Here is a 25547-nt window from a genome sequence, read left to right as displayed (position 1 = left end):
GATCACCTGCACCCTACAGTGTTGAAGGAAATTATCAGTATTAATTCTAAATCTCTCTCTATGCTGTTTTCAAGGACTCGGTGATCTGCACCCTACAGTGCTGAGGGAAATTATCATAGTAGGTTTATTGAAACACTTAAAATTCCTCAGATAAAATTAAAATTGTTACACTAACTTCTAAAACACACATATATATATAACACATACAAATTTTACAAGAATTACTGTCTAAAGCACAACAATGGTTTAAAAAATAAATCAGCAGACTACAATTACAAAAAAACTATTGATATATGTTGGTAATAATATTGAAAAAAAAACAATAAACAGTAAATCAATAAAAGATGGAAACGAGAAAAAAAAAACGTATCAGTATTATTGCTAAATCTCTCTCTATGTTGTTTGCCAACACTCGATGACTTGTACCCTACAATTTTGAAGAAAATTAGCGTTATTGCTAAAACCTCTCTCTGTGCTGTTTGCAAAGACTCGATGATCTGCACCCTGCAGTGTTGAGAGAAATTATCGGTATTATTGCTGAACCTCACTCTGTGCTGTTTTCAAGGACTCGATGATCTGCACTCTACAGTGTTGAGGGAAATTATCGGTATTATTGCTAAATCGCTCTCTGTGTTATTTGCAAAGACTCGATGACCTGCACCCTACAATTTTGAAGAAAATTAGCGTTTTTGCTAAACCTCTCTCTGTGCTGTTTGCAAAGACTCGATGATCTGCACCCTGCAGTGTTGAGGGGAATTCGCAGTATTATTGCTAAATCTCTCTCTATGCTGTTTGCCAACACTTGATGACCTAAATTTAAAAAAAACGGTAAATTAGTCCGTCCGATATTAGTCTATGGCAGTGATGTTTGGGGAGGAGGTTCATACTAATCAAAGGTGGGGGAGCTTTATCTTATCTTTGGCAGTTTTTTTATACAGTGAACAAAAAATACACTCAAATTGGGTACATATGTCGAACATTTTATTAAAAAAACATTTAGCTACATATTAAAACCGGGCCATAAATGCGTCAAAAGAAAGTGTAAAACAGGCTGCACTTGTCAATAAACAACTCAATTTATAAAATGATATAAGCACAATAAAATATCATTTGAAGAAAATAAACCTACCACAAATTATAGACCAAAAAGTACAATTTCAAAATCTGAGAGTTAGAATAATTGGTAATGAATTAAAATCTTCAATTTACAATGCAAAGAAAAAAAAAATCAATAATGATTGAATTAATAATCAAAAAGGTAAAAATAGAGAACGTACAGGGAATTTAAAGCGAGAGGGTCGCCAGCTGCGCACGCGCGGGAATTGAGTAAACAATGACACGCTATGACCATCTGACGCATGCGCAGGTGACGACTCTCCCGCTTTAACAATCAACCTGACGTGAAAAACTACCTTACGTTATCAAATGTAGAACCACCAATTACAAATTGAAAAAGGAAGACATGCCAGACCCCCCCCAAAAAAAAAACAGAAGAAAAAAAGGTATGTTCGAATTGGAGGATGAAAAACACGTCACTTTATAGTATAAATCGGAAGATCTTACAAGAAGAGGCTAAACACATATAGACAATTTTATGAACTTGAACAATCGGAGAAGTTCAAAGTTTCTAATTTTAATAAAAAGCAAAAACATTATGATCTATATATCACTGGAAAAAATCATTAAAACTGTTTCTTTAAAAGACAGCGCTATATTACAGTGTCTTTGCAGTACAATTCAGTATTTGAAAGTTGTATATTTTTGCAATTATTAATTACTAGTATATATTGTTGTGAATTTAGTCAGTGAGTGCATGTTTTCTTTGTTACGTAATCATTTTAATTTCTATCGAGAAGCGGCAGTCGTCGCGCCGCGTCCTCTTTGATATGGGACTCATAGCGACGTATACAACTTGAACGCGCGTAAAATACATTGTTTATTTACGTGAAATTCGAACACGCGCTGCGCGACGACCACCGCGCTTTAATAAATTGGTAAATCGGTTACACTTCGGGCACCAAGGTTATTTGCATGAAGGCATATATGACGTCACCGTTTATATAACGTCAGTATTAATATGTGATAATACTGCAGAGAAATGTATCACATTTCAATAGTTATACGTTAATTTGCATGACAGATTCGGTGACGTGAAAATCACTTACGCTAATTGGTTAATTAACATGTCGTACACGTTGTTGAAATGTTTTTTATGTGAGTGTGCGGTGGATTATTGGTCGTTAAACTACGACTCGTGTACGAGAATTAATTTTGAGACGAGAATTCCCAGTCAAGTGATTAAGAATACGTTGCTCAATAAATTACGCAAGCTAATCGTCTGCTGTCGGACCAAAACACCTCTCAGCATTATACATCTCCTTACCAGAGCAATTTAAAAGTCCCGTTGATCGCCATATTGGTGTCGATTTCTGTCAGTATAATGACTATTGATAAATTGAATGATTTATTTATTTATTTTATCAGTTATTTTAGAAATGATTTTTTTACAACTTTATTTATGTATGCACCAAATCTTGAAATCATAGGGGATGACCATTTATTTGCAGAAATATTTTCAAGTACCGATAAATTTATCTATTCAGGCTTAGCCAAATTTGTTTTTAGTATTTTAGAGCTTTTTTTTAGTTTAGTTTATTTTAGTTTAGTAGTTATGTAATTTTTTTCTCTTGTTCTTGGTCATGGCATTTTATAAAATTTATCTTATCTTATCTTATTTGCTTTTCAAAGCGCAGAGTTTGCAGTTGGTTTACACAAAATGTATACTACGCTGATATAGTTGGCCTTTATTTTTTAATTCAATAAACCACGATGACTATATAGGGAATAAAGGGCGATACACTGTCCATTATTGCGTGTTTTAAAATCACCGCTATCAGAATTAGATGTTAATGACGTCACATCATTACATCATCACATGATATTAAATGTGAACTTCTCTTCAATATAGCGTTGTAAGGGGGATTCATTATTGTTTACATAACAGGCTGACAACTGCTGACAGAGATCCGCACGTCGCGTCCATTATTCAAGCGAATATCTCCGTTCGAACCCTGAGTACTTTATTTTTATTTTAATACCCAAAAATGTCGAAAAATTCATACGACTGGAAAGAAAGAAATCGACCTTTTGATTGGCGCGTCCGGAGCGAGGTCAGCAGTCAACGACATCCCACAAGACATTGTCTCACGAAAACACGCTTACAGATAATTTTTGCAGATGAAATTAACAACCATTTGGATAACAAGTGGACAGCACGTGGTACCGATTGGCCAATGAAAACACTATTGCAGCGCACGGATTCAATACAAACCCATGTAATTTGAAAGCAATGATGTATTTGCTGCAATTGGCTGAAATTCAATGTCAATCCCGCTCCTGTATCCTCTTGATATTGAAATCGAACATACTGTACGAAACTCATAGCTCCCAGGTGAACACGTAGGCAGGGAAATGGCATTCACTTTTTTATTACTTACTTTTGAGATTTGTCATGGTGCTATGGCAAACAACATGCGTGGATATTTTTTCAATAAATTCAGTTAATTTTTCTATCTTTTCCGGATTTCTTCGAATGCTTCTCTCTTTCTTAAAATTCACCCTTCCCTCAGATTTATTAATTTTAAACCCGTAATGCGAGTTTGTACGCGTGATAAGTCAGACAATTCAGTGCCATGGCAACGGAGCCACTCGTATGTAATCTGAGCCCATGGTGTTCCGCATCTTCCCCGGCCTCGTTCACAGAACCGAACAACATTGACAACAGCAAAGGATATCGGTTACAATACTAAATTTCAACCAGACATAATCCCGATTTTATGGGAGCCGTCTTCCCGTGATATGATATCAGACTTATGTAATGGCACACTGTCTTAATGGTATCGACACTTGTTTTTGCTTTTAATACATTTGGCAACTATTAAAAGGATGACCAGATTTTCTTCAAGTTGGCTTTTGCAATATGTTTTTTTTTACAATATAGTTGATTACGTTTGTAATGTTGAGCGATGCCGAGTACCTACAATTAGGTTTCAGAAATCTGGTCGGCAATTGTATGACAATATTCGTGGACAATGATGGAGCCGAAGTTATAGCATGGCAGTATTCTATAGTTTGTCACAGTCATAATCGTATTTTAGAAAGTCATTGGCCTATTTTTTTTTTTTCATAATTTTTTTTCTTCAATTTCATCAAACTACAAATATTGCGTTTGAAGGTCATTGAATGTCGTTAGATGAAAAAACAGAACCACGGGAATTGTTAATGTACGTACTAGTGCTCATGGGTATTCGAGAATTTCATTGTCTAACCGACGTGACTTGTAAGTTGTATTTCCTCAGCGTTCACTTCCCGGTGAAATGTTCACATGTGTGCTGCAGACAACATTTTCACTTCACGATAAATCATAGCATGTATTTATTTACATACAGTATCAAATAACAATATTAAAAATTACACCTTCCTGTGCATATTGCATCTTCAAAATGCAGATAAATAATTTAGAATAACCAAAAGTATGTCGTCAGCTTATGATTTGAGATATGTCATAATATCTGTACCATAAGAATCAATAGTAAAATTAAAATGCTTAGATATTGAAAAAAACTGCCATTCACTAATTAAAAATACAACTATCTTTTTGATAGATATGCAGGACAGTCAGAATCCCTGGGTGGGGTCGAGACAATTTCCCCAGGAAAAGAAAACACAGGGACTAAAACAAAATATACCCCAAGGTTGCAAATAGTTTATCCAAGTTCCACGTTCCAACAAACTGCACATACTACAAAACAAGCAGACGGATATTACAACATAAAGCATTATAACTCACAATTACGGTAAATGTTTCGCCTCTGCAGGCATACGCACTAACTACCACACTCATCGAAGCCTCCGCCGATGCTGTGTTTGATGGTTTGAACTTTGAACTTAGCGACTATGAATTGCTATACCATTTTACGTAGTGGTTTCAAATTAAAAATATACACAATCTTAAGTCTTTACGGTTGGCAATTAGAAACTTCTGAGAGGGGGGGGGGGGGTTCAGCACATAGTGAGACCTCGCAACAAAGACCGCTTTATTTATAAAATACACGAAAAGGCAAACAGAATAATACAACAACGTCCTTATTTAGAGAAAAATCTAGCTCAAATGTACATGAAGGAAAAAAGAAAAAGTTTTCATCCCCAGTATCTTTAATAATCGATCTCTTATCAGATTCTGATATGAAATGCCCCCCCCCCCGTCACGCCATCGCTACTACACTCGCAGTAAATCGGATTAAAATAGAGTATATATATACTGTTTACTTTTCTTTACTTATTTAATGTTGTCGTCATTGTTTTTATCTTGAATGGCGCACATAAACCAAGTACATTACACTATGGACATACAAGAGTACGTCCATGATTACACTAAATTGTAAATCAGATTGGCCATGGAACCATGGAGCTAGAAAGGGACTAACAAGCGTGGACTGGACTTTCCCCGTGCTGCCTAGTTGTAGACTGTAAAAATGTTGAACGCGCAATACGCACGTACTTTCGACAAACACTAATCTTAAACAAGTAACCTGTAGAATACTGTGTGGGTAATATTTTTTATATTGATTTTTGTTGCATTTGCAGCAAATAGTTACCAAACAATGAGAAATCTATTGGATTGCATATACCCCACAGCTGACTTCACATGCATTGTTCATAGTTCATATGGTGCTTACATCAGGATTTAATTACAACACCTAGGCGGTATGTGGTAATTACCCTTCACTGTGAAGGACAATATGGGAGTTGACTTAAATGACTGGTGGAAGCAAGGCTGGTAAAATTTTGCGAAATAGTAGTTTGTTAGAATTACCAGACACGCAATCGAGACATTGAGGGATATCGCAAGAAATTGACATGACAATAAAAATTCATTAAAGACTGGCACTCCCATGCAATTAACAGCGAGTGAAATTCCTGGGATTGAAACATATATTTTGAAGTCACTGATGTAGGCAACGAATAACTGCAAGTTGACATAAAGACGAGGTAGTTTATTTAATCAGTGGTCAACTAGAGGCTGAAATTATAATTAATTTGTTTATTTCAATTTCTCCTGACGTCTAATAGAATGCACTGGTGAAACACGGTAGTAACCACGGTGGGTGAAAGGATGTTTTGGGGTGTAGTTTACATTGTATATGGAGTGGTAGGGTCGGGTGTAATGTGTTCATTTCCAACTATTATGAAGTCACGTAGAATTTCACTTAATTTATTTTTGCTGACATGTTTTCAAGCATTACATGTGAATCCAATTTTCACTGCGCTGTGTCTCAATAGAGTATGAGGGAAATGGCATATTCACTGGAATTTATTTCAGGGGAAAAATGTTTTCAGTGATAATGAAGTATTATGACAGATACCCTCCCCGTGGCTTTCATTGCGTATGGAAGTTATTTTCACGAGTGATGCGGTGTATCCTGCTGCCGTACTTTCACGAGCGAAGCCACGGGGAGGGTGTGGGGTTCTGTTATTATACATATGTCCCATATTTGATTATTTCATATTAAAACAAGAACGTACCACAAACCGGGATAGAAATTTAGATCGGGGAACCCAATTGCCCATTAATATGCTCCAAGACAGTGCTGCGACCTAGCAACGCTTGTCAGTGTAGAACGCGTGTCGCTGTACCTGTGAAAATCAAATAATCAGACGTCTAATTTGAGTCATTGTCCGAATAAATAACTCGTGGATGTTTAAGCGCGGTGGTCGTAGCGCAGCGCGTGTTCGAATATCATGTAAATAAACAATGTATTTTACACGCGTTGTATACGTCGCTATGAGTCCCATATCGAACAGGACGCGACACGACGACTGTCGCCCTTTAGTTGGGACCACGACAGAACCAGAACTTAAACTGGGCGACTACGATACACGGTTGATGTTGAAGTTAAAAGTTCCTCCACAGATCTGTGCATTGGCAAACATGCCGTGCAACTGCGGTACTCCACTGACGGAATGACTTTCGTTGAAATCGGTCGTCGCTGACTCGTGAGCTGCACACTACAACCTTGTTTGTGGTGTTGCTTGCTGGTCGTGGATAGACTGAGTCTTGGTTACCGGTCAAATTTTGCTAATTTGGCGTTGGTAATCTTTATTTGGAACTGAGTAACGCCGCAACGTCGCCAGCAGAAACCTCATGGTATATCGATGTTGATGGTTGCGGCTCCATATTAATCGAAGATTTTACTGCGGGTCCAGGCAGCGGGTGGATCTTCCGAGAGCCCTTCAAGATTTATAAAACTCAGTTTCCAGGTGGTCAACAAACATTAAGTTCTCCCAATCCTAATATTCTATGTGATGTACATCTAACATGCCAAAAATGCTGGTGAACGATTTGAACCTGACAAAAATACTTGAAATAGATACCAGGAAGGGGAGGGGGGTAAAAGAAAAGTTATATAACATTTTATTATTCAATAATTTATTAAAATACATAAGTTTGTCCAACTCCCTGTTATACAACACCTCAGACATAGCTCATTGTACTCGACTTGAGTGTGGGCAAAAAGTTACTATTTGAATTTTTGATATCTTTTTTCATTAATGAGAAAGTTGACCCCGAAGTTAGAGTAACTGTTCAGCAGGAATGGCTTTTTAACTCTTCATTGATTTTTTTTTTGGCTTGGCTGATTTTGTTCATACTTGACAGGCAGGTCGTACCATCACTAATTGGAAAAACAATCCTGACCCACCGCTACCATGGCAACAGCCAAAATCTGTTTTTTGAATACTTTCGCCAAATTTATTGCCTCCTACCAGTCTTGTAATAGCAGTGCCCAAATGATCATGCCTTTATTTTGGCTACGTTGCGCACTGTCAACGTAATCCCAACGCAGCTTTGAACTTTGAATAAAATGCAAATGCTGCCTCCAATCTAGAAAATACTATCAGGGGGAAAATCTCTCTCTCTCGGGGTTCTCCACACTTGCCAGGGGGGAAACTCGTCTCGTCTCTCTATCTCGTCCCTTTGAGGTACGGGATCGGGAAAGTCACTTTAACTTTACAGTCAAATAAGACACACACAACGAAATACGTTTCAACTCTCGTCTTAGTCGATCTTTTGGAGCACTCTATAAGACACAGCGCCCTGGAGAAAAGTCCCCAAGACTCACACAAGGCTGAACTAAGACTCGCCCAAGACTGGACTGCCTCAAGGCTCGCCCCTGGACTGGACTCTCGACTCTCCAGGACTGCACTCTCTCTTCTACTGCGTCTATCGTGCTGTGCTCCCCAAGACCAACTCAAACTCTCTTTATTCATCTTCACAACTCTAACCAATTACAAAGCAGTAAAAAGACTCTAGGGCGTAACCTTCAATCATAAAGCCAATCACACTAAGTACTGAATACGTCATATCTTTTGATTAATCGTTCACTACATTAATAACTATGGATGTAAACTGTCAGAATGAGTAGTCTAAAAAGCGGCGGTTATCTGGTAATTAGTTCCAAATCACTGAGCCAAGTTCCGTCCAAAACTTCAAATAGACCTAAACGATGACAGACATAACACAGCAATTCAGCTAATAATCAGCTAATTAAGGTAGCGGGACTATTATTTGCATACTTGTTTGCATCTTCTAATTGTGACTAAATGACTACAAATAGACCCGGGAAAGTATATATTTTTAGAATCGCCAGACTTCAAGCTTTTCACAAGTGTATTTTGCATGCCCATATCTGTAATCTACGACGCGTTACTCAATCAAAGGTGAAAAATTATATTTTCTGTAAAAAAAAAAAATTACGCATTTATGCTGGCGATAAGAAGTATTTTTTTCACTTTTCTTAGTTGTTCAATAGTCTGGTAAATTGAATGTGTCTGGTTAGTTTTATTCAAGCAACGCGTTTTAAAAAATAGTGTCCTGAATTTCAATTACTGTTTAGTCGCATTGCCCCCAACTCGGAACAAATCGTGCATTACTTACAGCAGCAGAATACCACAGAAATATCAGACGAAACATGAAAACACTATATATTGTATTTCAGCCTGAACCCTCTATATTGCAATTCAAGGAATTAACCCCATATGTGCATCCATTTCCCACCTTGGTATCACCCACCCCTGAAAAGAAACTCTTAATACCACGCTGAAGCGTTTGGTAATAAAATGTATATTACTTAGAACTGTTTTATATTTTGGTATTTCCCGATGAAATCACGCAAGTAACTTCCGTTTCCGCATTTCTACGAAAACAACAACACTGAGTATAGGATTGGGTGCGTGTCGACTTACCACATTGTTGAGCAAATCACTGATCGGTTATTATTATGCGAGACGTCAACTCGTATGCAAATCAGATGTACAACAAGAAGTTATTCCTGCTAACTGAAGCGGAACTTGCTCAGTGTTAAGTCGACTTAATTGATGGCTTTTTTTTTTTGCTCACCGAATCTTTCTGGAATTGACCAACTGAGTATTGGCCTGTGCCTTAATTTAACCGTCGTGTAAAGTGTGTGTGAATTGAAACATCTACGACGTATTAAGTAGGGGAGTCGAGATAGTCACAGATACAGTAAGTAACCGAGTATCTTTTTTGGATTATAAAGAATGACATTCGATAGTACCACACTAGAACTGCGCATGTGTTTACAAGTCAGCGTTTTGCACTCCGAGATACACCTATGATCTATCCCAACGTCATATTTGGCGGGACCCGTATTGCTAGTATACTGGTAAGTACCTTCATATTAGTATTGTGTTAAAGCGAATACTGCACGCGCTGAACGTCAATACTGTAACCGCATGCAGTGCAACATCGTCGTTCGCTGCCATGCATAACCTTGTGTATCTCCCTTATGCAAATAGAATGGTTGAAGGCAGACAATGAAAGACAGACTGCGCGCTTTAGGTTTACAAACATGTCTTTGCATTTATTTTCTGTATGACCATGATACTAGATAGTAGGTATTGTAGATGGTATGTAATGTTAAGTAAACTGTGGCAGACCAATTGGAACGCAAATCACGGTAATAACAGCCTTGTTGCGTTTTAATACAATGACTGTGGTCTGACTGCCACGATTCCGAGACCTTTTAATACACGAACGCAATTTTAGGAACGGTATCTAACTATCACAGACATGAAAATATAATTCTTTCACTTACCACACCTAAACCCACAGACGATAATGTTAACGTTTGAAAAATATAGCTATTTTTTCCAGTCGTAAATCCAATCTTTAAAAAAAAAAAGTTATGTTCACAGTAAAGAGTTGCGTCACAGTGTTGTTGAACGTCCCTAAATTGAAGCCAATTTAATTCTAGAACCCCAGAAATGACAGTAAACAACGCGCTGTACACACCGCCTCGAACCCACATCGACCACGACAAAGTACGAAAACAGTGACTCATTGGTAAAAAGATATAGAGGGGGTGATATAGACTCTGATAAACATGGACTTTGAACCTACAATACATCCATACCCTTTGTGACCTCGCTCCTCTTTGTTACGTGTAAAAGCAGTCAGTAGGTGTAAGTACCGATAGCAGCGTAAATTGAACGTGTCACTATCAGCAAGTACTAGTATACTAGAAGTCTTGTGAATAGTGAAGTATTGGTGTTCTATTTCTTACAAACGGGAAATTGTTTTATCACCATATGTCACTTGATAGTAGTAATGTAAATTTATTACCGATACAGTCATGTTACACGATGGACGTCACTCTGGGAATTAAAGTAACTTATGTCATATGACACACGGAACTTGAGATGCAAATTGTGATTGCGCATGCGCTTCAATGAACGACATAAGAAGGCTATGGTTAGTTCTATGGCCAGTCATTGGTCTAGATCCATTTTAAGTGAGTGAAGAGCGCTTCAGGTGTGCGTGATCTTATTCTGTCCTATTATGTCAGTATTTTGCATCCTCGTTCGAGGTTGTCGTCGCCGTGAACAGTCACTGTCTCGGTACATGCAAACAAGAGTGCGCCAAATGAATGCAATTTCTTGAGGATTTCGCGGTTTTCCAAATTAAACATTTACATTTACATACAGCGATGTAATATATATATAAAATTTCAGAATGATGACTTGTGAGGGATAATTGCAAAACCGACGAACGGGACAGCAGATTTGTATGACATACAAATATTTTACGTGATCACTGAAAACTTCATACAATTGCTCAACGAATGGAAACGCATGGAATTGCTCGAGACACACTTCAGTTTGTCACGTGACTTGTACATGCTTCAGCTCAAAATGTGGCAAAATTTTGGTTCATCGCGATCTTATCCGCTGCCGCAATCTTATCCGCCGTTTCGAATTTTCAGGAAACATTCAATCAGGTGTACGCCGACAAAAGATTGTAGAGTGACACTCCATAAATCAAAGTTAGTTCAAACATTGTGACAGGAAAAGGTTCGAGGACCTAACAGGCCATACTCAATCTCTCGTCCAGTGTGCTCGTTGGGAGGATGGTTAGTCTCGGCCTATCAATAACCGATACGCCTACTTCCCACAGAGCAATTGAAATAATAAGTAATCACACTTGCGATATCAGTTTCATTTCGTTAGAGTTCATAACCTTTCCTGAAATCCCCGGTGAACTACGGAACTATAATCGGAGCTAAAAGCTCACTCCTTACGAGAATAGTAATTACAGTGATATGAGGTCAACAATCAATGGTATACCCACAATTACTGCGATATAAGGCCGACTATTCAATGCCTCAGTAATTATTCCTCCGATATAAGGCCGAAACATAAATGTCTGGGTAGTTATTACTGCGATATAAGGCCGATAAATAAATATCTTGATAGTTATTACTGCGATATAAGGCCGATAAATAAATGTCTGGGTAGTTATTACTGCGATATAAGGCCGATAAATAAACGTCTGGGTAGTTATTACTGCGATATAAGGCCGATAAATAAACGTCTGGGTAGTTATTACTGCGATATAATGCCGATAAATAAATGTCTGGGTAGTTATTACTGCGATATAATGCCGATACATAAATGTCTGGGTAGTTATTACTGCGCTATAAGGCCGATAAATAAATATCTGGGTAGTTATTACTGCGATATAATGCCGATAAATAAATGTCTGGGTAGTTATTACTGCGATATAATGCCGATAAATAAATGTCTGGGTAGTTATTGCTGCGATATTAGGTCGACAAATAAATGTCTGGGTAGTTATTACTGCGATATAATGCCGATAAATAAATGTCTGGGTAGTTATTACTGCGATATAATGCCGATAAATAAATGTCTGGGTAGTTATTACTGCGATATAAGGCCGATAAATAAACGTCTGGGTAGTTATTACTGCGATATAATGCCGATAAATAAACGTCTGGGTAGTTATTACTGCGATATAAGGCCGATTAACAAATGTCTGGGTAGTTATTACTGCGATATAATGCCGATAAATAAATGTCTGGGTAGTTATTACTTTTACTGCGATATAATGCCGATACATAAATGTCTGGGTAGTTATTACTGCGATTAAAACCAAAAAATAAATTCCCGGGTAGTTATTACTGCGATATAAGACAAATAATTCATTGTCTGGATAGGCATTACTGATGCATGTAATTCTTTGCATTGACATTTATTTTTACGATATAATTACATGTACCTGTAGTCATTACTTAGATGTTGAGCTAATAATTCATTGCTTGGGTGGTTATTACTGAAATGTAAGGCCGAGCCGGTATGCAATGCACAAGTAGCTATTACTGCGATGCAAGACTGACCATGACTTCAATGCCTGGGTAGTGTAATATTGCGATACCAGGTCGATAAATCAATGCCCAGGCAGTTACTACTGCGATATAAGACCGATAATGGAATGTCTTAGTAGCTATTACTCAGTTATGAGGCCAATAAATCAATACCCGAGTAGTTATAACTATAAGGCTGGTAATTCATTGCCTTGGTCGTTATTACTGCGATATAAGGTCGATAATTCTTTGCTTGGGTTGGTATAACTGCGATATAAGATCAATAGTTCAATGCGTGGGTAGTTGATGTTGCTATATGAGGTCGATAATTCATTGGTGGACAATTAAGGTTATTACTGCAGTATAAAACCAAACATTTACTGATTGAGTAGATGTATGGCCGATAACTTAGGGTCTTGGTAATCAATTACTGTGATAGTTTAAGGCTGATAGTGTTATCTTTAGTGACTTTTGTTTCACTGCTGACCTAGAACTAAAACATGACCCGAATGACTAAGTAGGGATTACTGTGATATATCAGTGCGTATCTCCCCAATTAAGTTTATTGCTTAAATTAAATAAGTTTCCAACACAAATATTGTTACCTTGGCAAGCATGCAATAAGGCCGCGTTTTATCGTACAGATTAAAAACACATCATCACCCGCCGCCCATCAAGTATCGTTACTTTTCCATTCTTCACGACTGCCAAATTAAACTACGATCACTGATGACCTCTGGGAGCCATCCGAAACGTCTGCATTTTTCTTTATTTATTGTGTTCTGCATTTCTTCTCCCTGTTTAGCTATTCAGTGAGTGTTGTTCGCCAAGTGTATACATGGGGTACTCGTGGGATGCCGAAGCAGAACAGAAAATATCGACTTTGATCCGTAGGAAAAGTGAACGCTCCGAATCGCAAATGTGTTGTCTTAACAAATATACGCTGATAATACTAGTTCAACTACAGAATGAAAGATCGAAAATTACTGTAAATTTTTCAATTATTTACTCGGTTTAAATTTCACTGAGTCGTATCTAAGTGATATCCAGTAATTTAAAATTGAAATCAAGTGAACATGTAAAATTACAATAAATCTACGCATGCGCAATTCCTAATTTTGAGCATGCAACCCCAAATTAAAGTATATATTAACTAGTGTGTTACGTTGTCCCCTGTGAATTCCCTAGTTTACCCCGAACCACCAAGTAAGTCACTGTGATTATAGACTGAGCGGAGAATCGATGATTCCCAAATGAAAAGGGGGGCAAATCCGTAAATTTAAAAAAAAAAAAACAGAGAATATCTCCTAGCTAAATAAATTAGTCTCGAGACGCTATGTTTAAAAATAAAATATTTTTTAGTAGCAAATTCAAATCTAGTTTTGTTGTACTGGCTCTAGACCGATTCATAATTTGAGTTATGTATTTAAGACGACAGCTGATAGTTGTAGAGTAAGTCGACGAAAATAAAAAAAATGTGTCTCGGTGTCAAAATAAATCTCCGTGGTTTGAAGGGGAATGTATTTCATTGAATAAGTCAACCACAAATTGTAGAAAAAATTATTTTGATACATCGAAGTTGTATAAAGCTTCGAATAGAAACTTCTGTTGAGAGAAAACAAACACGTCTTATTCTCTACACAGATTTGGAATTGGGACGGACTGGAAGAATAAAAAAGGTTTTAGGATGAATTATTTTATCCTAAGATCCATTAATAAATGATGATTTTCAACCCCCTGGCGAGTTATTAAATTTAAAAAGGAATGTTGATATTTACACTGATATGGAGATGGAAGTGAATTATGATATTTTTAGTTTCTAAATTTCATGTGATGGAATTTACGTCTATTCTCAACCGCATTCTTGTTATAAATTCACACAAATAATGTGGTAGACACCATGGCTACCAACTTTTAAAAGTTAGTGGTCCTGATGAAAAGTTGGTTGACCAACTTGCCATGTTAAAATCAGCACAAGCAACGTGCAGTATATAGTTGCAACACTGTGAATAATGATGTGTTTCCATGACATTAATACATGTGACAGAAAACATAGAGAGTAATACCATGGAACTACAAGGACGGTTTGTAATTTACACTAATTGAAAATCTATGTTATGATAAGCGTGGTAATATTATTGAAAAATGTAGATTAAAACACGAGAAAAGATAAACATCACAATAATTTTAGATACTATTATATAAATATAAAGAGTCCATTTTGAGCAACATATGCCACTCAGCACTCAGAGAACCAATCTTCCAAACATTTCCGTATCATAGAGTGCACACGTGATGTTGTATTGTATCACTATTACTTCATAAGCGTGGGCAGGCACTGTTTCATATCAGAAACGAAACATCAAACGGCGAATATTTGCTTCTAATAAATAATTCGAAGCGAAACAGGTTTACTAAATAATTTATTATTGACTCTAATCAAATAACCCAATGCTCACAAAAATAGGTGGAAATCCGGGCGACGACGTTACAAAACATGATGCAGAAAACGTGATGGTATTTTCAAACACTGTTCTGGGCGGGAGCTCTTGAAAACGTTAACGAGGCACAGGCTGGATTTCGTTGCGGATATTCTACAATAGTGAACAATAATTTAATCCGTCAAAATGAATGCATTTTTCAAAATTATTTGTCTAAAAGGAGAGGATATTGTTAATTCGCCTTTGTTGATTTATTCCAAGGCCTCTGTGCAAAATATTCAAAATGTCCCATGCCATTTATGTCTTGTCATGTGTGCGCAGTTCTATCACATTTTAGCGAGTTGTAGCGTTAATTTCATTCTGGTGCTCAACGAGGCATTCAACTTTTCCCGATTTAGTTGGAATTATGTGCTTGCTTTTTATTGACGATGTCGCTTTTTTCTGATACTATTATTAGTTTACAGAGACATTTTAATTCATTAAGCTCGTATTGTCATAAGTGGAAACTTCCTGTAAATTTAACCTAAACCAACATTACTGAAAGTGATGGGAACGAAGCTACGTCACAGAACATTCTACGTTGCTGAAATCGCTCACCACTGTATCATGTATTTCTATTGGCAAAGCACAAGCTGTCAGGGAAACAGCAAAAACTCAACTACTATCCCAAATTACGGTTTTCTACGACTTTTCGGCCCCTGTATTCACCGCGATGGTTGCCAGGTGGGAAATATACCCAGATACTCCACTACAAGCGACGGGGGGTGTGTGGGGAGAGGGTGTCAACAGACAGAGAATGTGAAGTGGATTTAAGAAGAAAAACATGGTATCATACTATCGATATTTAGATGTTATTTTTTCAAATAGACTTTCTTGGCCAGAAATAACAAAAACCCGTTAAAAAGACATTTTTTCATACTTTGTATTTCCAGAGTTACAAAAAGTACGGGTCTATGTCTCGTTTAACGCGCATGGTCCCGAGGTACAGGGTTTTGAAAATCATCTTAACCTAGAGCGCGAGCGGAGTCTTCTTTATTTCTGAGACTTTTAATGTAAATGCATCAAACATCGAGTACTACCAGAAGAGAAGACGTTACCCGAAAGAAGACATGTTACCTCATGTTGTAACATTACAAATCCCAATCTTAGATCCAGCTTAACTGGGATTGGTCTGATCTAGCATTTGTAAGTGTTATGTAATTTACATAAAGTTTGGGACATTCACATTATAAAAAATGATAATGAGTATTTGTACATTTTGAAGACAATTTTGAAAAAAATAGTCTTGCATAATGATTGTTAGTTAAGTGCGTCACGGTATTGTAGGGATTTAAAACACACTTTACACTCGGATTGAGACCGATCAAAAACCTTATGTAGACAGGAGTGGGCAGATTTATTTGCTTCGAATAAATAAAAAAAACTATTATGAATAATAGTGTGTACTAGTCAGTTAATTTTTTAATAAATCACAATGAAAAACCTGTTTTTATATCTTCTAAAAGTAAGTAAATTTTACGAATTTATGAGTTTATATTGCGAATTTATTTTACACTCCCCGGAAAGTGGCTGTCCCAACACGTAATGAAATTACCGTGACGAAAAGAGGTGAATGAATTGTCACATGAAACTGAAATTTGTAAATTACTTGTGTAAATGTTATGAGTATGACGACGTGTCTGCGCCCACTTATTCAAATTAAAGCGTTTGTTGTTTGTATGACGTTGAACAAACTCATTAATATTAATTTATTCTCACTGTGATATCACAACACCATTGTTGGATTGAGTCAACTTGTGGAATTCGGGCGGCCATTTTGAATTTATAAAATGCTGTATGTATAATTTCTATGACAGCAGCAATTGGAACAGGAGATAATCGAAACATACAAGTCTGAACACGGTTCGAAGGAGTTAATTCAACGATACACATATCACTTTTTGAGTTATGTAATGTTTCAGATTGACTAGTCTATTTATTTTTGCGGGCACTCTCCACAGGACCCACAAACCCACAAAAGAAAAGTAAGGGAACCAGGCTACTTGTTGTAACTGGTGACCTGTTAACATTTCTATTCTATTTTCATCATCACCACTCATTAAAATTTATATTGTCTGAAATTGTCGATATTTGAAAAACTGTGAATAAAACGTCTTACACGTTGATTTCGAACAGTTCCCTATTTTGTACAATTCCTGCGCACGCGTACATGTGTCGATACGTGTACAATCGCACGCGATAACGTCACCACACTTTAGGTTGAAATATTTTAATTACATCACACCAATTAAATATTACTGAACATTTGATAGGTTATACAGTCGAGCGGAAAACTGGTGCATTTTAAGGTATTCATAACTGTACGGGTTTCCCTGAATCGATGGAACAGTGCATTGGGAGGGGGATTAATCACAACACAAAATTACAAGATTGCAAATGCGCATTGTGTGCACATTTCACACTTTGTCACATACTAATATTCCCTCGGTGTATAATCAATAACAACTACGCGTTGTAGTCGACTTGGAGGGATTGATGTCGGTACGTGCTGCGAAGCTTTGTTTTCCCTCGGCGATTTCCCTCATATATTAACCCTCATCATTGATAAACAGTTGATATTGTATTTGTATGATGAAGTTTTCGGCATAGATCAGTGACGCGTTGTCCCCAGAGCCGACGCAGTTTTCACAATTTGACCAATGATCTCATCTAAGATATAATGGAACATTGTATGCACTAGACTGAAATAAATGGAAAAAAATTATGGAAATAAATTATTGATGGTAGATATAAAGCATTTTTATGTAGTATGTTTGACGTCTAAGCTTTGAATTGTCCCCGTTTAACTGTGTGGCCATCCGCATTTATTTCGTTGTTTGGCGCTCCTTGCAGATGAAATTGAATTCGGAGCGGTAAATTTTTTTTTCATTTCGCTTGTATCGTCTTGAAACACCCTTTCAATGCAAACATGTATTGCAGTTTTAATTTTTCAACGTTGTTTTATCTCTTGATTGATCTCGATCCGTTCGTTAGCCGTTCAAATTCCATCGCATGCACGGCGTACTCGTAATGACGAACGACTTTCCTACGTGAACAAAATTCATTTGTGAAGACTTGAGAAACATAAAATTTACACTATAAAATGGTGTGCATTCCTCCAGAGAAAGTGCCTATATTCGTGAAGTATTGTGATTGACTGTGTCGCGTCTTCAAGCAAAACGTAATCCAATCACGAAGGATAAATGTGATTGCGGTTTGTAACGCCCGTCTCTTCGAACAAAAATAATCTTATTATTGCATCAGCAATTTAGATTTAAATTTCACGCCTGACAGTCGACTTTTTTTGTCACAATTTGTCACTATTGACTCATAAGCTCAATGGGCTCAGGGTATGTATACTGTTAATATCAGACTCTTATTTCTTTTACAGTGATATCGAAGTTGCTATGGATACCGGATGATAACGATAATGCGTTCGTTCTTCCACGTATAGATGACCCGAGCCTTTGGAATTATTGTAAGCGAAGAATTCAATATCGAGATGGCGGCAATCGAGCTACCCGTGACGAATTTGACCGCTGAGCTATCAGACGCCCATTTAATACCGTACCGGAACCATGCCGTTAAGCTATTTCTGTCTTTTACGATGGTACTCATAATTACCGTAAGCCTTTTCGGAAACGGATTGGTCGTACTTATTGTCATACTGAACAAAAAGATGAAAACCCGCACGAATCTTTTAATAATAAGCTTAGCAATCGCGGATATCGGTTTAGCTGCCATAGCGATGCCATTTTCGCTGATTACTGTGCTTCGGGGAGACTGGCTCTTCAGTAAGGAGCTCTGCTACTTCAATGCTTTTACCAACGCGCTTTTCTTCATCGCGTCTTTACACGGCCTCATGTACATCAGCATATTCAAATACTTTTGTATCTTGAGACCATTAAAACGGATCGTCACAAAGAAGAAAACCATACTAATGATCGTCGGAATATGGGCCACGGCTGTGGTTTGTGCGATTGGGCCTTTTTTCAGCTGGACTACAAACGAGTACAAACCGGGCGCCACACAGTGCGGACCTGCGTACCCGGAGAGCGTCAAACAGAAAACGCACGCCGTGTTTGTTGCCACCACGGGATACGTTATTCCCCTTTCCACGATGGCGTTCTGCTATGGCAGAATGTTCTTCGCCATTCATGCACACGCAAAACGTATGAAGAAAAACACATCAATTTTACCAACTTCAATTTCGAACACTCAGAAAAAGGCTACGATAACTATGTTCATAGTCATGGCGATCTTCGTCCTATGCTGGACGCCCTACTTCGTCTATGCAAGCTGTTTGATTGTCAGGGGATTCCATTATTTGCCGTTATGGTTTAACTCATTTGCATATTGGTGCGGATATGCAAATTCTGCCATTAATCCCATGGTTTATGTATGGAGATATGAATCTTTCAGGAAGGCATTCAGAAAGCTGCTGTGCTGTCACAGCCAACTATTGTTGTCAGGTAAAGATATAAAGCCTCGCCTTCTACACCGTTTTGTTTTAGTCGCGCCATCAACGACGAATCTTTTCTGTGACGTAAATAGGCATAAAAGACGCCATTCACAGCGTCTACACTGTTTTGGTCTGTGGTTGTTTAGAGAGATTTGCTAGATTCCAAATGACGAACGACTGCACAATCAGGCAAAGTTTGAACGACACTAGGTCATTTAAATCATTTTGACGTCATGGAAACGCTTCGTCGCGAGAGGGCGTAATATGTATACATTTCTACCTCGCCTGACATCCAGAAACTCGCGATTGTTTTAGCTTATGGAAAAATAATTGTTTTGGGTTTGAATACCACGTTTGTGAAAAACTGGATTACCTAGTCACTTTTTACCTTTATTTGCCAGCAAGCTATTTTTCATGTTAGCTGAATAGTATAGGCCTTTATACATGGTCATCGTTTTTGTCTCACTACAAAAACACCACATACTAGTAAAGAGGACAATCTGATCCATAAACGGTCCCCGGAGAGAGAGAGAGAGAGAGGGGGGGGGGCTTAGGTACAGCGCCACTTTAAGTTTGCTGTTTTTTACTACATATTCTTGATATTTTGCCGAACGAATGGTTCTATAAAAGCAAATAATGAGAAACTTGATTCCTTGTGACAATAAATTGTTGTGATTTCGTCATTGAAAATTGGTCAAAATACACACAATGACGTGCATAAATAAAAAAGTAATCTTCCTTTTATACATTCAAGGAATATCTTCAGGAAGTTCATGTGTGAAAATATGTATATACATGCCTTTTTTTTTATTTCTACAGGGAGTTCTCCCATGGGTGACATGTCGCCGGTATCTTCGAGAAAAACTAGCATAATCCCCACGCCACCACTCGCTGTTAGATATACCAAAATAAGTCTATCGAACAGTTTGCAGACAACACCTACCGGAAGTCCTAAAATTAGAATCATTCAGCCTCCTCCTTTGCCCGAACTTAAACTAAACGGAATAAACCACAAATATGATACAGAAAACGTACCAGAAGGTCATATTAAATTTGATTTGACCGTGGGTGACAATGACATCTCGAGGAGCGAGGCTAATCTCGCTGCTATCTTCGTGAATGTCGAAGACGGCCTTGGAAGACGGAAAAAGACAAGTAGAAGAGAAAGCATTGCTAAATTTTTCAGGACAAGATTCAAGAGCGTATCCAACCGAGATGACATCAGTGGCGAATCGGAATCTGAAAACGATGCACTACATGCAACGTCTTGCCCAAGTCTAGCCTTTACTGCCAATCAGATAGAGAATAATTGAATCTGATATGAACACGAACTTTAGAACTCTGTTATGTACAGCGTATTTCATCTGGACTCTAAAGCTTCTACAAGTCCCAACTGTACCCACCCGTACAATAAATTTTATACTATAGATATGATTCATGTCGGATATATTTATTATAAAAAGGTCGTCAAAAGTACAGGGGGCAAGGGGTGGCAGGTACAGGTTACAGAAAAAAATAAAGACCATTTTACATTTTTACAGAAAACAAAAATAAGTTATACCTCACAATAAAACAAAACATGTTTTTAGAGATATAAATGCTTAATTACATTTTACGAATTTGTGCATCATTTGGACGACAACACTGAAACGACACGACCACAAAGTACGTTCAAAATCTACTTATTACAAAGAATGAATCTCTTTCTGAGATCCGAATCCTCTCAGTGTTGAGTGTCTGTTATCAACTTCAATTTCTCCCTCACACGAGCATTCAACTACATGTATATACAATTATTTCATTGTGGGTGGGGGTAACCAATCATCCCAATAGGATTTCACTAACGACAAATTATGAGTTATTGCCAGTGTAAACATGCCTTCAAATATTGGAAATAAATACACAGCTGAGAACTAACTGTGGATGTGGTAGTCAATCATTTCAAGCCAGATGGTTTTTACGAATGGATAGTGGGATCACTAATAAATTATATAGGATTATTCTCGTGACGTCATTGTTTGAAGATGTCTTGTTATAATTTATTGCGAATCGGTGATCGGTGGGGTGGCAAAAGCTACCAATGATTTATTTTCTTTAAGATAAAACGATATGTATGATGGCAAGGTAGTAGTTGCAGTTTCTCGTGAAAACTCAATTTCAGTATAGGTTTAGCACCCATTTGTTGGCCTTCAGCACTTTACCATGGATTATAACATGGATTATAAATTGAATTTTGTAGAATCTTTGTATGATCTACGAGTGTTTACACAAGAGTACCGAAGGATTAACATAACTGATTACGTTTTACGCCTTGTCCGTGCGTGCGTAATTAAGTTTTTATTTACTGAATTCACAGAATCACGCATCCAAAAAAAAAAAAAAAATCTTTCTTGTGTCTACTCTCCCGTAGTACAAATATTGCGTGTATGTTTTTGCGTAATTGTCAAATTCACATCTTCGTCAAAATGAAATTATGCCTATTCTTAATCACTGTCAAAAATACTAGTCATTGCAGAAACGCAAAAAACATTACAGAGAGTGTGAAAAAAACATAGTATAAATTAAAATACATTTGTCTTTTATTTCACCTCTCCTGTATTATGATAATGGACTTGACAATGACCTTTACCGCTAAAACCTACATACTTAATGGGCGAGCTCTTCTTCACACTCCCATTAACAACATGCACTAACTACGACTGACAAGAATAACATTCCATTCTGTCCATTATAGAGGAGGGATGAAAATCATATATATGTTCTAATTAACATTATGTTGTTTCTACTTCGTGTAATTTCTGCAAAATTTTTTCTTTTCTTCAATATCTACCCTAGGATTTTCCGTAATGGACTACACCTTAGGAATTTCAAAGATCTTTTAATGGTCTTACAAATTTACGTACATTTCTTACTACTTAAAAAAAATAACATGTGACCACGTGATCAAATGTAACACGTCATGACATCCTAGTAATGTGTTTTTATCCATCTCACGTTCAATTCTCCAACTCCGCACTATAATAGTCGATAGAGGGCAGCGTTTGCACACTGATTCATCCATACCGCCGCATTCTGGTTTTCTAATTAATATGATGACCATCTTGCAAATGTGGTATTACCAGCGAAAATATCTTTGGCGTTAAAACTATCTCACGTTTTGTCGGAATATTCGGCCATAGGAAAGAAATAAGTAATTGCGTCAAGTTTACGATTTTCACGAAATTGAAAATGAATGTCATTTCCTGTTAGGTCAATTCATTTTACCGAGAATTTCGCGCGATGTACATTTCCGATTTCTTTTATAACCTGTCATCCTTTGTATTAAAGTCACGTGCAAAAAAATGTCATCTAAAGAGTGGCAGTCAAAGTTTATCACTTCTTCAGAGGTGAAATTTCAGAAATATTGAAAAGCATATTTAGTGGACCACCTGTACTATATAAAAACAACGTTAGGACCTTTTGGAATGATTCAACATGACCGTTCAGGTAACGATCGACCGTGGTCAATTGTAGTAGGTAATCGTAATTGGGGCAATTTATGACGTTTATGCTAATGATCTCATCAGTAGTACGTGAATAGGTAGTGGAAATGTTGTGGAATATATTATCGGTCGTTGCAGCATTAACCCGTTTCTTATATTACTGTAAAATACTTTATTTTAGCTGGAATTAATTTTCGCTGAATAGACTTTTTGGGTGTTTTGTATGGATTTTATTCTCACTGATTTTTTACGAGTTGAATGTGAAATATAGGGAAAAGATATATTCACTGGATTTTATTTACACTGAATCAATCCTTTAGCAAAAATTTATTCCAATTGAAAATAAAGTATTCTACAGTATTACATGTCGAAACAATAGTGATGTGTTAAACAGTCTTCAAGCACTTTTGTCATAGAAGAGTTTCTGTCACTAGAGGGCGTGATTCTTAGGTCAAATTGATATTTTCTAAACATAGGTATACGATTATACCGCAGTCACTAGACACCTCCTGTCGGCAGGGTTATGTGCCTCCGTTTTGACCTCCATTTCAACGTTCGAGCATATTTTTGGCCCAAATATCTGCCATTTTAGTAAATTTTAGGCTATTTTTTGTCAAAAAATAAAAAATTGAACCAAAAAAGCACCTCAACATCGATTTGTTTGAGCATCCTACCAAAAATCCAGGACTACTGCCAAATAACACTGCAATAATCTGTAACCTCCGTATTTATTTGGTATTGCCAATTGGAACACTACATTCTGAAACTACAACACTAAATAAACTATTAAACATCTGCCGATTTGAACATTTATGATTTCACCCATTTTGACACAAGTCCTTTGACACTAGAGGGCGCTACGTTTACAGGACGGTCAGTTTTAATTCACAACTGCTAGTATGTAACCATGCAGAGTCCAAACTTAGTCTTGAAATGTAACTTTTATGTAGAGATCACTACTGACATCCAAGGGCGAATGCATAAGTGGATGCGATTATACACGTTTCATTGACGACCCCCTCCCCTCACCGAAAAAACAACCAGTTTTAGAAAATGGGTCAGCAGCCAATAGATGATTTTCCATTCAACTGCGAGTTACATGAAAGACGCGCGCCAAACATCTGCCGCAAAAATTAAACAATTTTATTTTATTTCATAGCTCACATCGAAAGGCTGATCTTTTGACAGGGGCATATTGCTTTTGACTACCCTTACCATCAAATGTGTACAGCAGATTAAGCATGGTGATATCCCCAAAATACTTTCACGTTTGTCAAATCCCACGTGATATTTGTCGCCACTACCAACTTTGTTTATCCTGTTTTTTTCGTTCGATTTTATGTGGGATCTCGCAGTGAACAAAAAATTGTCAATTTACACATGTCTGCACCACTGGCAGAATAATATGCAGAGTTTTGAATTTCTTCCGTTAAGACTCGTTAAGTATGCCACTCGTGTATTCCCAACCAGCACAACATACAAAGGGATAAAAGGAATTTTAATTCAACTATTAATCAATGTAATAAAAGAAAAGCTTTATTTTAAATGACCTAGGGTTCTACAATTTACAACTTAAACAAAAATAAATTTAAATAAAAACTGGGCATATAAAGAGCACTGTACGTAATCCTGGGCCTAAATTTATGGTTGCAATCGGTGTGTAGTTGTAAAGCCGAGCTGAAACATTTGTAAATCCATCCTTTGACTGCTTTCAGAATCGAGTTGCATGTACTTGCCAATGATGAGCTGGACCCCCCCCCCCCCCCCCAATAGACACAATACGTGAATTGTTAACAATGACCTGAATGCTAAACTAAACAGAATACGCAAATTTACTAAAAAGATACAAGTAGTAATAGTACAAAAGCATTGGAAAGGTGACAGTTATATTTCTCAAAATTTGGCAAATTATGACCGAAGACAATGAATGCAAAGACTGAAATGCTTAGGCTTTTATCGATTTTAAAACTGCCAAAAAGTTAAACAAGCAGATAACTCCACAAAACAATCGCAATTTGATATTTTCAACTCGCCACTTGAAAACTTCTTAAATTTCTCAGGACTTGCAAAATTACAGGTTTATAATACTGGACAATTGTTCTCCTCCAAGTGAGATTTTCCAAGGCTCATGAAATTTTGTCTTGTGAAATTAAAATGGTTTGTTCATAGTATGTTCAAGATATGTAAAGGGCATAATACCATGAGCAGAGAAAATAAGATCAGATGGAATCAAGTATTTCGGCAGGTGCTAAAATAAACTAATCAGGAAAACTCTTTTTCAATGAAACATTCCTAAAAACATTGCCAGCAGTGTTTGACACTTTCAATAAACGTTCCCAAGAATATTACATCACACAATATTGTAAAAGTAAATGATGAGGAG

General features: G+C 37.1%; 1 protein-coding gene across 2 annotated transcripts; it reads left to right on the top strand.

The window, feature by feature from the left end:
- The first annotated feature begins 9320 nt into the window (after nucleotides 1–9320).
- LOC100372174 (trace amine-associated receptor 1) lies at nucleotides 9321–21599 on the top strand. 2 transcript variants are annotated; one of them, XM_078010964.2, is made up of 3 exons: nucleotides 9321–9583; nucleotides 18612–19692; nucleotides 20502–21599. In XM_078010964.2, exons 2-3 carry the CDS (start codon nucleotides 18675–18677, stop codon nucleotides 20993–20995), a joined length of 1512 nt encoding a protein of 503 aa, XP_077867090.1. In that variant the 5' UTR covers nucleotides 9321–9583; nucleotides 18612–18674; the 3' UTR covers nucleotides 20996–21599. The 2 variants fall into 2 exon arrangements, with proteins under 2 accessions (XP_077867090.1, XP_085347221.1); XM_085491095.1 differs by having other exon boundaries at nucleotides 9393–9743.
- The last annotated feature ends 3948 nt before the right edge of the window (nucleotides 21600–25547 follow it).

Source organism: Saccoglossus kowalevskii, chromosome 16 (assembly GCF_978046115.1).
Source record: "Saccoglossus kowalevskii chromosome 16, keSacKowa6.1, whole genome shotgun sequence".
NCBI classification, from domain to species: domain Eukaryota; kingdom Metazoa; phylum Hemichordata; class Enteropneusta; family Harrimaniidae; genus Saccoglossus; species Saccoglossus kowalevskii.
The sequence above is the reverse complement of the archived record's forward strand: the minus strand, read 5'-3'. Positions and strand labels throughout refer to the sequence as shown.